Source organism: Lissotriton helveticus, chromosome 8 (assembly GCF_964261635.1).
Source record: "Lissotriton helveticus chromosome 8, aLisHel1.1, whole genome shotgun sequence".
In the NCBI taxonomy this organism is placed as follows: domain Eukaryota; kingdom Metazoa; phylum Chordata; class Amphibia; order Caudata; family Salamandridae; genus Lissotriton; species Lissotriton helveticus.
In genome coordinates this window covers 1,460,784,000-1,460,800,614 of record NC_136069.1, presented here as the reverse complement: position 1 = coordinate 1,460,800,614, position 16,615 = coordinate 1,460,784,000, and the positions used below count along the sequence as shown (strand labels likewise).

The window sequence follows — 16,615 nt, the reverse complement described above, 5'->3', positions numbered from 1 at the left end:
GTTTGCTAGCACAAAAATACTGTGGTCCGAAAATGAAAAAGTCTTACTTATTTGATGTCCTAAACACTCGCTCCTGTGTATTGGATGCTATTGGAACAAGAGATGCTATCCGCACAGTACCTCTGAACTGTGAGCTCCCTCACCGTGAAAAAGCTGGGTGTCATTCTTCAGGTTAGTGGCACTCCGAAACAGGAGGTATTACCAATTCAATCCGTATGGTTTTTATGCCGCAGGCTGCTATGTTCTTCCTAATCAGCCGCTCTTGCACGGAAAACACTTATACACCAAATTATCAGGTGGCATCGCTCCTTTACAGCAGCCCAGTGCTCAATCAGTGAACTGCAAAGTTTCTTCCCCTTCAGCAGGGCTTGCGCTGGTGCACTCTGTAGGAAGATGGCTCTGTATACTATACAAAAGTAAGGTATAGTGTGCACAGAGTACAGTGGATCCCCAGAGGTCTAGCACAGGCTAAATTAGATCATCTGTCACAGCTCTATTTGTGGTTGTGTGGTTGAGCATTAAGGCGTATCAGGAGAGTGTGTTAAGCATTTATTGTATTCACTCAATCAATCAAGAGTGATGGCACACGCTCAGAGACTAAATTAGGTTAGTATAAAAAGGTATACTTCTGTTTTATTTCTAGAACCAAGCAGGACTTGGCACAGGTAAGTAGAATATGCTTTCAAATGCAAAACTTTACAAAAAAATTCATTTTTACATGAAATTGGAATCGATATAGATTGGTATTTGATTTCAAAACAGTTCAAAATGCATTGATGTTTTTTGTTTAACATTTTTTTATTGAGAGTTTTATTTTCCATGGTACATCATTATACATTTTTAATTAAGACATGATGCCAGGTGTACACAGGCAGTCGGACAATATGTGCATTATGGAGCATCCATCTCATCATACATCGTATAGTTCAAGTAAGAAACAGCAAATTGTATATGGATAATACCCCTCCAGTAATCTGGTGCGAGATTTGGTAGGCTGACTAATGCCGGGTGCCTGTATATGTGGGTTTCCGCAAGGGTGCTGGTAGATATATAGTCCCCCACTCTATCCCGGTATACCTCTTTGATTGATGCCCATGTTTGTGTTCCCAATATATATGAGCCTAGTCTGTGGTGCCAAGGGGTAAACATGAAACCGTGAACTGAGTGGGGAGGTGGGAAGGGGATGGGAGGGGTCCGGGGAGCCTACAAAATATATTGCGGTAAGTATCTGTTTTGTGGTTGGTTCCAGTTTGTCTATGAAATGTCTGTGGCATCATAATCGGGGAAAGAGGGATGTCTAAGGGGGGCTGTATCTCCTATTTCTAGTCAGGGTACTAGTCTGGGACCCTATTATATGATCAGCCTTTCATCTGATACGGCTATTGCGTAGTGGCATTTGTTTGCGCTATCGGGGACAGGGGTGGAGTCTGAGATTGGGATGGCGGGCCCTGGGAGAGTCTTCTTGTATTGTCTCTTGTGTAAACTGGAACAAGAGTTGTGCCCATTCCATAGAGCTGGGATGTTTTCGAATCCCCTTCACCTCCTCATCTCTCAGTGTTGCTTCCTTCGCTGCCCCCTCATTTTTTAACGGCGCTTATCCAGGCTGTCTCAGGGGGTCCTGCCGGTGCTCTCCAATACATGGCTATTCCCCGTTTCGCCAGAAGTATGGCTAAGAACATAATCCTGCACTGCACCTTTTCTGTCACCCGCTTGCGGAAGACCCCCAGGGCATATGCCTCCCATGTGGTAATGTGCATGAGGTGGACAGGTGTCCCAAGAACCCAATGTACCCTACCCCAATACTGCTGGATTACAGGACTGTCCCAGAACATGTGTTTGAAGTTCGCCTCAGGTGTTTGGCATCTGGGGCATGAGAAATGTGTGTCGGAGTAAAATCAGTGGAGTGTGTGCGGTGTTAAGTATGTGCGATGTAAAATATAGAATTGAATGATTTTGAAATGTGCGTTCTGTGAAACTTTCTTTGGGTACTCTAGAGCCTTTTCCCATTCTTGGTCATTAAGCACTCGTCCTATCTTGTCTTCCCATTTTTGGCTTAGGGCCAGTAGAGTGGCCGTGATCAGTTCCCTTATTGCCTTATAATGCCAACTGACTAAGTGTTTGCCCCTGCCCATGCATAGGATTGTATGTAGTACCGGGTGTGTCGGTGGTTCCCCCTCAGTGAGATCCCAACATTGTTGTGCGCTGTCTACTAATAGTCTGTGCACCAGGAATTGTCCAGGAGAGAGATCGTAGCTATCCCGCATTTGGGCATATGTTTTCAGCTGCCCATTTTCAAACAGTGCCTCAGTCTCCGTCACCTCGTGCTCCGTCCATATCCGGAGGGCTCAGGATGTGTAATAGTTCTCCTTCTGTGGTAACCCCCCTAATGGGAGCAGTGGGGAGTAGAGGGGTAGACCCCTTGACATACGGTGTATGTGCATCATACATTTGCAGGCAATCGACACCTCTAGGGGGTGTGTTCCTGTTGGCTTGATTCCTGGCATCAGTAGTCTCCTCTTTGTGGCGTTCTGCTATCCAATGGGACAGCCACTGAATCTGTGCCGCCAGGAAATAAGCTTCGAAGGAGGGGGACCCTAAACCCCCTTGCGTTGTAGGTAGGCAGAGGGTTCATAAGGCTACTCTGTGCCTACCATCTCCCCATATCAATGTTGTGAGTAGTGTGTCTAGTTCTTGAAAAAAGGAGCAAGGTGGTATCACCTGGAGATTGGTAAAGGAGTAGAGTAGTCTGGGCACCATAATCTTCTTCGCCAAGGCTACGCGCCCTATGGGAGCCAAGGGTAGGGTCTTCCAGAAGGTAACTGCCGCTCGTAGCCCTGCTAATGTTTTGCGGTGGTTCCCCTCAGAGAGTCCCTGTACCAGCGGGGTACAGGGACTCTCAGAGGGCGGGGTGTTCCGTGGTCTATGCAGGCTATGCCAGGCGAGGAGGGCAGCCGTCCGGTTCGAGGCTTCTCAGGGTCCCATTTGTGGCAGAGGTCAGTGACATATACTCGCTGTCTTCCAGACCGCACTTGCACCCCACCTGGCCTTAGAGGGGTCGTGGGTGAGTGTCAGGTGAGTTGCAGGTCCGGTAGCTTTTGGTCTGCCCCAGTCCGGGGTGGCTTCAATGTCGTGCCTCAGGGACCTCCTGGTTAGGCCGCCGACTGATGTGGTAGCTGTGCCTCGCCCTACAGGCCGTGGAACTGGTCCCCGCAGTGCTGGGAGGCTACTGTGGCAGGCTGTCGCAGCGTTCAAAATGCATTGATATTACTTTTGGATTACTTTTTAGTTACATCGACTACTCTGGTGATATGCCTAGATATCAGCATAGTTAATTTTGTTTCATACAAAAAGCAGGTTGATCGAACATTTTCAGAGGACAAACCACAACATGGGTTTGGATGGCGAAAAATAATGTATTGGTTTGCAGGTAAGTAAACAACTTGCAATGCTGGGTGTCTGGAGTTAGTACCAAGGTTCAAGGAGGCACTCAAAGTGCGCTACCAGTGGCACTAGGGAGGCCAGGTTCAGGGTGCCAATGTTAGCTAATGGGGCTAGGGGGCACCTCGTTTGGAGGCTACTCATGGGCAGGCCACTCTGTCGTGGGAGCCAAGGTCCTAGGGTTAAGGTCACGGCAAAAGGGGTCCCAGGTCAGAACCAAGTCCAAACCACTAGCGGCGCAGGGGCAGCCGGATGCGGGGTGTCGGGGAGTCCTGGAGGGGCAATTCCCGGTGGTCTTGGACTCTGGGGCGTGTGGGACCACGCTGGGACCGGTGGGCCACTTGGACTCGGCAGTAGGTGACTGGCGCAGTGGTAGTTCCAGGTGTGGAGTTTCTTCGTCCTCCGCGGGCTCCGAGTCTTTCTTTTGAGTTTCTTTTGAACAAAGCTGCTGTTTGTAGGAGATCCGGGATTTGATGAAGGCAGTCAGTCCTCCCAGGGGTTTTGGAGGCCGCTGGCTGTAGGACAAGTATACTTTTGGTGCAGGATCAACGGAAACTGCTGATTGGCCTGTAGGGCTGGGGCCATGTCAGTTCTTCTCCACAGTCTCCTCTGATGTGCGAATCTTCCGTTCTTCTTTGTTGGTTGCAGGAATCTGAGGAAGCAAGGTTCAGGGTTGCCCCAAAATACTACATTTAGGGGTGTTACAGAGATGTGCAGGTTGGGACCAATAGGTCCCTTCATTGGGGTGAGTACATCCTCTGTTATACCACCCTCCTGCTATATTATCCTTGTGGTGACAGTTTACAGTATGTTCGCTTAGTGATCATGTCGTAAGGCACGAAATGTGAGGATCTGCGATTGGATAATGATAGTGATGTGAAAAAAAGTACACTCTACCGCATTCTTAGATTTTTTGTCTTAAACACCCTTTTCTTCCAAGTGTTCCGCGTAATTGATGTAAATGTGAAACATCTTCTTTGTGTAGGTTGGGCGACACTTTTAGTGACTTTGGCACTGCAACAAGCTCCATGTTAGAATGCTTGCCTCTTGGTAAGCAAAGAAATTTTGAGGAGTAATTAACGAAATTGTATTTTACTATGCCTGAGAAATGTCTTGCAATGATGCGTAGAAATGTCCCTTCACCAACCATGGCATTTAAAGCCAATGAAGCCTCACTTTGGTACTCTAAACAAGTTATAGATCCCTTCCGTAATGGGGAATTTTCTCCGGATTTTGGAAAGTACTGCTTCATTTTTTACTGCTTCCATAACTGAAGACATGCGCCCAGTTCAACTCATATGTTACAGAACCTGTCACAGACAATCGCAATCTTCTGCATGGAAAGCTATGTCAGTGGGCAGGTAGCAAATTGTGTACCGACTGTTTAGGCATTGCCCATCTGAAGTGTCAATGTTAAAAGGGCCTTTTCACAAATAAAAATGTACATGGGAAGGACGGAGTGAGCGCGCATGACTAACCACTCACTGAAGAAGTATTGTATGGTATACTAAAATGAGTTTGTAAAAATGTATTTGGACCTTATATACACTCTATGTACACTGTCTATATACCATGAGCTATCAGTGCAGAACGCAAGCAATAATAAAAGCAAAACTTTCCATAAACCCAGGAAAAACACTGTTTCTGTCGTTTTTAATGCCTTGAGAATGTGTAATCACTGATAACCACTGTTTTTAAGCTATTGAAATCACTGGGGAAAAAACTGAAAAAATCCCACCAGCATTTACCAAAACTAGAAACCAGGGAAGCTTAATTAAATGCATTGTGAGAGAATCAGACCCTTAGCATATAAAGGTGTCCTAAGAAGTTATGTCCAATCACATCATCTCGCAGGCGCCACCTATCACATATGAGTTTGTGTGACATAGATGAATGCTTCAATAACAGCTGGCCGTACCTCGGGTTCGGCAGGATGAATTTCACTGGGGTGGAGAAGCCTTGCTGTCCCCTGCACAGCATTCCATCCTTGTCGCCAATGAAAAGATGATTCTGAAGAGAAGATGATGTTTAAGTCTTTATCCAGTCTTGCCATACAGTTATTTCACTGGCAGGACTCCAACATTCTAAATAAGCTCTACCCGAAGATTCTAGGGGATAAACTAGTGCAAAGGAGGAAAAATTAGGACCGAACATTACATCAGTCGCCTATACCTCCTGTACAATTTTGTGGAAGTGGTCATTAGAATGTACCTATGCCCCACTTTCCGTTTCTATTTGATGTTTATTTAGATGGCTTCTCTGACTTACCCAAGCTCGTCATCCATAGATTGCATTTTTGTTGGAGCAACAATAAAGATATTGATCTTATGTCTGATACCATAAATTATCTCCTTCATTTTCTCGTGGTCTTTTTAGGACAGTATTGTTAATGGGAAGCTAAACTCCTTATACCATTAAACTTTCTTTCCGGAAAATTCAGATTTTGCCCTGGATTTCTGGTGTGCAGCCTGTGCCAATTTCTTGTAGGTTGGGGGTTGCTGCAAGGAGGGTACATTGCTGCTAAATAAAGCAGAGGACCTTCGACTGGACAGCTAGGCTTTTGTCATGTGACTAATCTTCCTTGCTCGTGAACAGTTCAGAGAGTTTCACCTTGGTCATTGGACCTCGAAAGGTGAAAGTGGCTCTTGGTGGGTTGCTTTGAATAGTATCATGGTTTGCTAAGGTTGTGCTGTGGGTATCATCAACCAGCTTGAATGGTTAGTAGGTCTACTGGCATTTCCCAATTTAACCTCTGACTCGTGTGTCCTCATTAGCTTCCTCTATGCCTACCACACTCTCTTCCATCTGTACTTTCTCACGCCTTAGAGGATACACTCTGTTTACTTTGTGTATTTTAGCTCGTTTCTTCTGCTGCTATCTATGAACTGTCAGGTAGAGCAGATTGTAACTAAAGCTAACACGCTTATTTTTCCAAGCTCTGGAGACCCTAAATCCCTGACCCTACTCTGATGCTGTCCTTACCTCTGGGTTCTACTTGTCCCCTCTTTTCACTCCCCAAACTCACACCATCTGTGTTTGGTGAAAACCAGCCTTCACCATGTGCATCTCCATGTGGAGCACCAATTCAAGGGCGTGGGGATGCCATAAGTGGTGTTCTGAGCTCAAGTACAAGCAATACTTCAAACTTGGGCTCAGCAGGACAGGAGTGATGCTGACTCTGTTGTGCATGCTCATATTGTGTGTATCCACACAGACCCCAGGCTGCTTCATTGAGCTTTTGGCTTACCCTACTACGGAGATTAATGTGGTACTATGAATGTGAACATGCAAGCAAAATCAAGTATAAATATATCAACAGCTACTATGCATGCTTCACAGTATGACTGCAGGCTTTACTTTGGCAGAAAGTTAATGATGTATGTGTTCTGTAAAGCTGTTACGTGCAAGCTGTGTACATCTGTAGTGTTTACACAGTAATTCATACGTACTTTTGTTTTCTTACAGGTAATTCGACCCGTCCTCCACAAGCACCATCCACTGGTCTTTTAGGTGCACGACCCGGTTTAATACCACTGCAGCGACCACCTGGAGTTCCTTCTCCACAAAGATTTCCTCCAGTGCCTCGACAAATGCCTCCTCACATGATGCACCGAGGCCCACCTCCTGGACAAGGACGCTTTGGAATGCCTGCCCCTCAAGGGATGAGACCTCCATTTCAACCACCAGGTCACTTTAATTCAGGTGGGCCACCAGGCCATGGAGAAGGCCCTGAAGGGGGTTCTGATGGACCTGAAGATAGAGAAGCAAGGCAGAATAGAAATGATCAACAAATGTTTCCTCCTGATAGAGACCAGGAGAGGTTTGGGAGAAGGGGTTTTGGAAATCAAATTGAAAATGATGAAGAACTGTGTAATGATGACGAAGATGATGAAGAACTTGGTCGTCATGAAAGAGACTGGGAGATAAGAAGCCCTGAACCAGACAGAAACCGAGATTTTGAGGACAGAGTCAGAGGAATGGGTGGGTTTCGAGGCAGAGAACAAGATGCAATGGAGTGGGAGCCAAATCAAGATCCTAGTGAGTGGGAGCCACACCAAGGTCCAAGGGAGTGGGAGCCACACCAAGGTCCAAGGGAGTGGGAGCCACACCAAGGTCCAAGGGACAGGGAGCCACACCAAGGTCCAAGGGACAGGGAGCCACACCAAGGTCCAAGGGACAGGGAGCCACACCAAGGTCCAAGGGACTGGGAGCCACACCAAGGCCCAAGGGACTGGGAGCCACACCAAGGCCCAGGGGACTGGGAGCCACACCAAGGCCCAGGGGATTGGGAGCCACACCAAGGTCCAGGGGATTGGGAGCCACACCAAGGGCCAGGGGATTGGGAGCCACACCAAGGGCCAGGAGATTGGGAGCCACGCCAAGGTCCAGGGGATTGGGAGCCACACCAAGGCCCAAGGGAGTGGGAGCCACACCATGGTCCAAGAGAGGGCCCAATAGAGGATCCAAGAGATTGGGAACCCCAGCAGGGTCCAAGAGATTGGGATCCCCGCCAGGGACCAAGGGGTTGGGAGCCCCGACCGAATCCAAGAGGTTGGGAGCCACATCAAGATGTGAGAGAGATGGAGCCTCATTGGGACATGGAAGATGAGGAACCACCTCAGGATTCCAGAAATAGGGAGCTATATCCAAGAGAAAGGGGGCCCCTTCAGAATTTCAGAGAGCGGGAGCCCCCACGGCAGGATTTAAGAGAAAGAGAGCCTCTGTGGCAGGATTTAAGAGAGAGAGAGCCTCCACTTCTGGATTTAAGAGAGAGAGAGCCCCCCCGTCAGGATTTTAGAGGGAGGGAGCCACCTCCTCAGGATTTTAGAGGGAGAGAGCCACCTCAGGACTTTAGAGGGAGGGAGCCACCTCAGGAGTTTAGAGGGAGAGAGCCACCTCAGGATTTTAGAGGGAGGGACCCCCCACCGCAAGATTTTAGAGGGAGGGAACCACCACTTCTGGAATTTAGAGGTAGAGAGCCACCACCTCAGGATTTTAGAGGGAGGGAGCCTCCCCGTCAGGATTTCAGAGAGCCGACTCCAAAACGCCAGGATTCCAGAGAGAGGACGCCACAACGCCAGGATTCCAGAGAGCGGACGCCACAACGCCAGGATTCCAGAGAGCGGACGCCACAACGCCAGGATTCCAGGGAGAAGGAGCTTTTGCGCCAGGATTCACGAATGAGGGAACCCCCACATCCAGATTTAAAAGGAAGGGAGTTGCCACGTCAAAATTCCAGAGAGAGGCAACCCCCACAAAATGAATTGCGAGAGCCCCCACATCAGGATTTAAAAGATAAGGGTCCACCCCAGCTGGCTATAAGTGGAAAGATAACCCCACATAAAGTTTCAAGTGAGAAGGATCAGTCTAGAGGAGCAGAAGAAAACAAAGTAAAAGACAAACTTGAGGTCAAAGACAAGCAGCCAGTTGACAAAAAACCTGAATCACTTAGTGGTGAAGTAAAAAGTATCAAAACAGGTTCAGAACTTAAAAAAGTGGAATCTAATGCCACAGTACAAAAACCTACTGAAGAATCACCATCCAAGGCTACCACAGCTGCTAAAAAACCTGATAAAAAACCTGATAAAAAACCTGATAACAAATCACCGGCAGTTGTAGAAGGTCCTCTCTAGAGACTCTTGATACATGGCAGGAAGGAACATTGTCAGGTGATAGATCTTTAGTGGTGTACAGAATGCTGTATCATATTTGCTTCTTCTATATCACAGTTCCTGGTTAGTTTGTGTCTGCGGAGTGAAGAGCAGGATTGTAAGGAATTGAATTGCTTTCCTCCTGTTTAAAGAGCAACAAAATAATACAACGGATGAAAACATGATTATAAAGTAAAACATTACCCTCTTGCCGTAACTTTTTAAAGTAAAAATAAAAACTTAAAAAAGTTTACACTTCGTAATAAGATTGTAATTGGGAGTACTATTTTTTTTTATTTAAAGATTAAAATCACCATGAAGCTCTTCAACACAATAGGGATGTTTTTAATAAACTATTTTCGTAACAAACGTTAATGTGTGGTATTTTTCCTACACTGAAATATATAAACGGAAAATGATTCAGCATTTTAAAGTTTAAACTGTTTATGGTTAACTCGAGTCTAAATTAGACGGGTTTGTTAATATTTGTTTACAAAGATACAATATGTGTACTATTCACAAACGAGACGTCTTTATTTCTATGTTGAATTGATTTTTTGAAAATAATTTGGCAATATGTGATGCCAGTTAATGATTTTAAAGTGCTATTTGGTGCCCGAATTGTTAGTTATGTTTTTAGTGAACTCAAGGTTTTTTTCATTGACTTTGAAACAATGTTTTTTGAATCCTACCTGTTTTTTTAAAAAAAAGAACTTTTGGAAAAACGGTTGTCTAGTTTACTTTTTTGAGACATTGATCGCAAAATTAAACATGTTTATTATTGTTTACCATTGATGCGTTCTAAAGGAAATAAATGAATGACAAGGAAAGGAAATGAAGTAGGTTAACATTTCAAATGTGATGTCCTTTTCAGTCAAATTTTGAGTTAAACTATTTTTAAGTCTAATTGTTCTTTCAGGCATAGATATCAGATTTATTAGTGAACTTGTAAATAAGGCATAGTTGTTGGTTCGGCATATTTTTTCTGCAAGTGAAAGCTGATCTGCCTTTCGGCAAAACACATCTTTCCCCAGCAGACAAAAAAAAATGTATACAGCAGACATACAAATTAGTTAGTGGATTGGTGGACCACACACTGATCATCCCTTTTTAGGAGCTAGCAGGCGAGTAGATTAACTTTGTATAGCCTGTGCCTCCCTGGACTACATCTTATAGTTCAGAGCAATGTAGACAGCCTAATCACAAGCTGTTTTCTATCTTCAGGCACAGATACTACTAGGTGGAATCTGATGTTTGCATTTTGACGCAGTTTGCTTACCTCGAATCTTCTCTCAAGCCGCAGTGCATCTTGGTTTAACTACCATATACAATGGTGGCTCCTACTTGAAAACAGACTTGGGAACGAGGGAGGTTGAGCCTTGTTCTGTGCCTAGTTGGGCAGAATATATCAGCAATTGTGAAAATAATTATATCTAGTTCCATCAGTATTTATTTAACTTTAATCCAACAAATTTGAAATTCAGGAAATGCACATTAGCATTGAGGACATTTAAGTCCCAGTTCTTAATTAAGAGCATTGACCTTTAGAATTATTTATTAATTATATATATACACTGCCCTGTCCTCATATATTTTTCCCTTGGATGTGGAGTCCCATTCTCCACCTACAACGCTAACATTATTGGGCAGGTTCAACTGCAGGAATTATCATTACTGCCGCTAAAGTGGTAGCAGTGTGCAGTTTCATACGTCTTTATTTCGGTAAAATTAACCATAAAAGACATCACAAAAAATACAATTAAAACATTAAAAAAAAAACATAATACATAATTTGTATAATACAAAGTCACATCTTAGAAATTCTATATAAATTTTGTCAAAAAGACGTACATATAACCTCACTCATAGGTTTATTCAGGAATAAACTATCACTGTGGATATCTAACTCTAATGATCCAAGACCAGCCTAAAAATGTTGCTACTGATATGGCCACTGGGAGTGATGTTACCGTCCCTAGCAACCTTAAGGCCTCATTGGCCCCTCTAGTGTTAAGGTTTCGACAGATTGGTTTCAGCCATTTTTTCCGTGGGGCGACATATGCAGGACAAACAAAAAAGAAGTGTCTTACAGTTTCCTCCTGTTCTTTGCACCATGGACACGAGTTCCCAGACCCACCCTTCCATTTATGTGTGAACGATCTCAAAGGTAGCGTTCCTATTCTAAATTGGTGAAAAAGTTTTCTATCAATACTCATTGTTATGGCGTCCCAGTAACTTTCCAGAACTGGGTCCACCTTGTGTCCCAAAAACCGACCAGAAAGGGTTAGCGAGCTATATTCCATAATCAGCTTATTTCTATATACAGCCCAAAACTGATCCTTGAGATCCTTTTTTGATGGGAACACACTGGTCCTGGGGTCGGACCATAGCTGAATAAGGCCCATATCTAACAAAATAGATTTTACAGCTTTGAACCAAGGGATATTGCCACACCCCATTATACGTCTAAGATCTTCTATTCCCGCAGCAAATGTAGCCAATTCAGGGGTTACCCAGATTCTCCTCCAAAGTAAAATAATTCTCAGTTTTGCCAATTTCTCTATTGGATTACAGCCCAGGTCCAACAATAATGGAAGCATAGGGGTCGATTGTGGAAGACCCACCAAGTTTCGTAAAAACTTATTTTGGATTTTCTCAAGTTGGGACAAATCAACATAGCCCCAGAGATCTGCTCCATATACAATGGCCGATCTAATCTTGGTGTTATATATTTTGAGAGCTGGGCTTATTCTCTTGGTTAGGGAGGATCTCTGCTCCTTAACCAATGTCCCACTCAACTGAGAGAATTTTAATGACAATACATCCATCTGGGCAGTCCATCTTAATCTATAATCAAGTACCACCCCCAGGTAAGTCATCTCATTTACCTGTTCCAAATTTATGCCATTAAGACTTACTTGGCCTAATCTTGGTCTATTTTTAGTAAAAACCATAAACTTGGTTTTACTTGTGTTGACCTGCAGGTCATTGGCATCACAGAATTCTACCAGTTTGCAGAGTGCCAGTTGTAGCCCCTTTTGTGTTTTTGAAAGTATGAGCGTGTCATCCGCAAAGATGAGAAGGGGAAACTTCATACCACCCAAACTAGGTGCATCAGTAGGAGTATCCGAAAAATATGCAACCACTCTATTAATGAATAAAAGAGAGGGTTGGAGCAAGGACACATCCTTGACGGACTCCTCGTGTCACCAGAAACTTTTTAGTGACTTGGCCCTGCATACCCCATCGAACCTGGGCATAATTCTTCTCATGAAGTCTTATAGTTATGTCCAGCAGGTCCTTCGGAAGTCCCATTTGTGTCAGAGCTTCCCACAATTTGGCTCTTGGAACCAAATCGAAAGCGGACTTCAGGTCCACGAAGGCCGCATAGATCGCACCTCCACTTAAGACCACCACCTTCCAATATATGAGAATAAATCTTAGAATCTGATCTATTGTGCTTACGCAGGGCCTGAAGCTAGCCTGCATGGGTGACAGTATTGACATTTCGTCCATCCATGCTGAGATCTTAAGCAGCACCATCCGAGAGATGATCTTTTGGATGGCGTCAATAAGGCTAATCGGACGATAGTTTGCTGGCAGGGAGCGATCCCCCTTTTTAAATATTGGAAGGATTTCCGCCCCCTGCCATGAGTCCGGTATCGGGGCTCCATCTGCCACAGCGTTAGCAACTTTCAATATCTAGGGGACCCAGGCTGCTTGGTCAAATTTAAAAAGATCTGAGGGAATACAATCTATGCCAGGAGCTTTCCCCCCTTTGGTTAGGCTTAAGGCCAGCTCTACATCTAAACGATCAAAGAGGGGGACTAAGCCCGGAGTTCTTAGCGGGGCCACACGCATACTTGCTACAGGGGCTACTAAGGGACCAAAGTTGCTAAACTGTGCCCCAAAGTGTGTAACCCATCCTTCTTCCGCTACATAATTGGAGGGGAGTTGAGACTCATAGGAATTCCCCCACTTAAGAACATGCCAGAACCTCGATTGGTTGGAGGATAAACTCGCTTCATAAAGATCCTGCCAGTGTTCGTCGTCCCAAGCTGATTTAGTCTCCTTCTGGCACTTTTTATATTCCTGCCTACCCTTCCGTATTGCTGCACTATCACGTGACTTGAGTGCTACTAATAGGTCAATATGGGCTTGGCGACACAATCGATTATACCACTTGCCCCCACCCAGTGGTGTTTGGGTTTTTTTTCCATTTTTTTTAGAAGTAAAAAAGAGGGATTTCAAAAAGTTAAAAAGATTATCATGTAACCCACAAATATCAACAGGGTCAGTCTTATTCTCCATAGCGAGCGTTACCTCCACGACTTTCCCTGAAATTATTTTTAGGATGGCGGGCTCCTCCACAGCCCTACACCACTGTACCCTTCTTCTATCATTCTCCAAAAACACATCTGCCGTGGCACATTTGTGCGAGGCTCCCTTCCGATGGCTACTATCAAGAGCTAGGCTGAGTGCCAGTGGATTATGATCACTCTCAGGGCGATCCACCACTATCATATCAACCAGAGAGGACCAGCACTCAGCCCTAATAAGGATGTAATCAATCCTACTCGTCCTATGGCCATTGTCAAATGTATGCTTCCCATGTTTGTCTGAAGGGGTACCCCCTTTCACGGCTCTCAGTCCCCATTCTAGGCAGAACCCCATCCAGTGGAAAGCTGCTTCTGTCCCTTTGTTAATAGATGCTAGTTCTAGGGATGGAATCTTCCAAAGTTTGTCCTCTTCTATCAGGAAGTCCATCTCACTTCCAAAGTGTGGCTCAAAGGTTCAATTTAAGTCACCTGCCAGAATAATAAAGGATTCCCTTCCAACTTGGTTAAGGATAAGCTCTAAATCATTAAACATACCAGTTGGACTACGTCCACCCGGAATTCCCCGTACATAAACATTTATAATAACTATCGCCTGGGAGCCAGGTCTTGAAAGCTTGATCACAAAGATATCAAGATTTGTAGTGGGCACCTCTGTGATATAATAATCCAGTGACTGTCTTAGCCAGACACATAAACCCCCTGACGGTCTACCCACTCCTGACCTCCTAATATTCAGAATTTCCATTAGAAATAGTTGGGACACCTGTTAGAAGGATCACATAATTAGCTGACTCTGGGGGTAAATCCACTATATTCCTACGATTTGAATTTACTCTTTGGGTTTTGACTGTCCCCGGGATCATAGTTGGAACTTTAGTGGATAGAGGCGGTTTGTTAGGGGCTGGCATGTGCTTCTCTTTATGTGGGTCATGTACAGCCGTCAGCATAGTAGTGGTTGGGGGAGCAGTTTTACTATTGGATATTGGATTTTCTTTCTCTTTCTGTGATCTACTTATGTTCGGTATTTTGGAGCTTGGCTGGCATTTTAACTGGGGCGGATCCTTGGGTTTCACAAGGTCAGGATTTGCACTCTGGTAAAAAGCTGCCAGAAAGCAGTCCATTTTTTCCCCTGAAGTTCTGACTCTCTCTATAAGTGGGAGCATATAAGATTTTAGGAGCCATTCAAACATCTCCATTGTCTCTTTTGTGAACGGTGCTGATTCTCCTGGGATAGATGGTAATTGGGTACCTATTAAGACATCCCTCTCTGGAAGGCCAGATGGTTTATCTTTGGGGCCTACCAGAGAAGGGATTACACTCGAAGAATTTTCCCCGCCTTTTCCCCGCCTTTTCTCCTTCTTTTCTTTGGTGGAGAGTAATGTACCCTCCGGGGATTCTTGGAGTTGTCTTTGGTCTTACTAACAGTAGCTGATGGAAGTGTCTCTGTAGGTGCATCAATGTCAATTGGTTGAATGGAAAAAGTTGACTGGAGTTGCGAGACAAGATCCAAGGCAACAGGAGAGTTTAAATCTATAAGACAGTTGGAATTAATAGGAGGGCAATTTAAGTTACCATCATTGGTGTTATCAAATTGTGCAGGGATTTTGCTGTGATCTTGAAAAATAAGAGGAATATGGTCGGTGCTAAATAACTCAGCATCTGTTTCCAACCTACATGTGTTACCTGATTCCAGAGTAATGGGTGACCTTTGGGGAGTAATCATTGGTTTCTTTTTAAGTAGTTCTATGGAGAGGCGGCGCTCCGCACGTTTCTCCGCTAACAAAAGTTCTTTATCTATTTCTTTGGTTGCCCCTGCAAAATATTTGTCTAAGGGACCAAGTATAGATACCCCAACGCTAGAAGGTGAAGAGTTAGACATGTCTGTAGGCATCCTAGGCACTTGGGGCACCCCAGATTACAACAATCTTTAGGCAACAGTAGAAAATAGCCCCAAAGGAAAAATATTATGGAGTGGGCCCAGCCCAGCCTCCTGCAGCCCCTGACGGCCACAGACAGTCCCGCCCTTGTCCCGGGCTTCGCCCGGGCGCTCCCGCGCAGCGGCCACCTGGGACTAATAAGTACACGCTGGGGGCGGGGCAAGCAGGGAGAGCGGTCCAGGTGGTGCCGGTCAGCTGAGCAGGGACTCCTGGGAATTGGAGTCCCTGTAGCGGCACTCGCAGCCCTGCCTTTAGCCCACACACACCCCAGCAGACCTCGGTAACAGGAGCAAGTCCGTGGGGTCAAAAGTCCTCCCCGGCGAAGCGGTAACCGCGCAGCGGGTCCGGCAAGCAGTGGCGTTGATCTAGTGAAAAGGATTCTCACGCGTCCTCACAGGCAGGGTCAGTAAAAAGGTTCCCACAATGTACTGGTGGCGGGATGGTTTTAAAAGATTCAAGTGCGCTGGGGGCGGGGCAATCAGGGAGAGCGGTCCAGGTGGTGCCGGTAAGCTGAGCAGGGACTCCTGGGAATTGGAGTCCTGTAGCGCCACTCGCAACCCTGCCTTTAGCCCACACACACCCCAGCAGACCTCGGTAACAGGAGCAAGTCCGTGGGTTCAAAAGTCCTCCCCGGCAAAGCGGGACCCGCGCAGCGGGTCCGGCAAGCAGTGGCGTTGATCTAGTGAAAAGGATTCTCACGCGTCCTCACAGGCAGGGTCAGTAAAAAGGTTCCCACAATGTACTGGTGGCGGGATGGTTTTAAAAGATTCAAGTGCGCTGGGGGCGGGGCAATCAGGGAGAGCGGTCCAGGTGGTGCCGGTCAGCTGAGCAGGGACTCCTGGGAATTGGAGTCCCTGTAGCGCCACTCGCAGCCCTGCCTTTAGCCCACACACACCCCAGCAGACCTCGGTAACAGGAGCAAGTCCGTGGGGTCAAAAGTCCTCCCTGGCGAAGCGGGACCCGCGCAGCGGGTCCGTCAAGCAGTTGCGTTGATCCAGTGAAAAGGATTCTCACGCGTCCTCACAGGCAGGGTCAGTAAAAAGGTTCCCACAATGTACTGGTGGCGGGATGGTTTTAAAAGATTCAAGTGCGCTGGGGGCGGGGCAAGCAGGGAGAGCGGTCCAGGTGGTGCCGGTCAGCTGAGCAGGGACTCCTGGGAATTGGAGTCCCTGTAGCGCCACTCGCAGCCCTGCCTTTAGCCCACACACACCGCAGCAGACCTTGGTAACAGGAGCAAGTCCGTGGGTTC

General features: G+C 46.0%; 1 protein-coding gene across 1 annotated transcript in view; it reads left to right on the top strand.

The window, feature by feature from the left end:
• SCAF4 (SR-related CTD associated factor 4) overlaps positions 1 to 9,458 on the top strand; it is a 1,013,644-nt gene extending 1,004,186 nt beyond the window's left edge. Inside the window, exon 23 of the mRNA XM_078658400.1 lies at positions 6,904 to 9,458. Within this exon, the coding sequence (XP_078514526.1) occupies positions 6,904 to 9,071 (2,168 nt within the window). The 3' untranslated portion in view covers positions 9,072 to 9,458. The remainder of the gene's footprint in view (positions 1 to 6,903) is intronic.
• Positions 9,459 to 16,615: the final 7,157 nt, after the last annotated feature.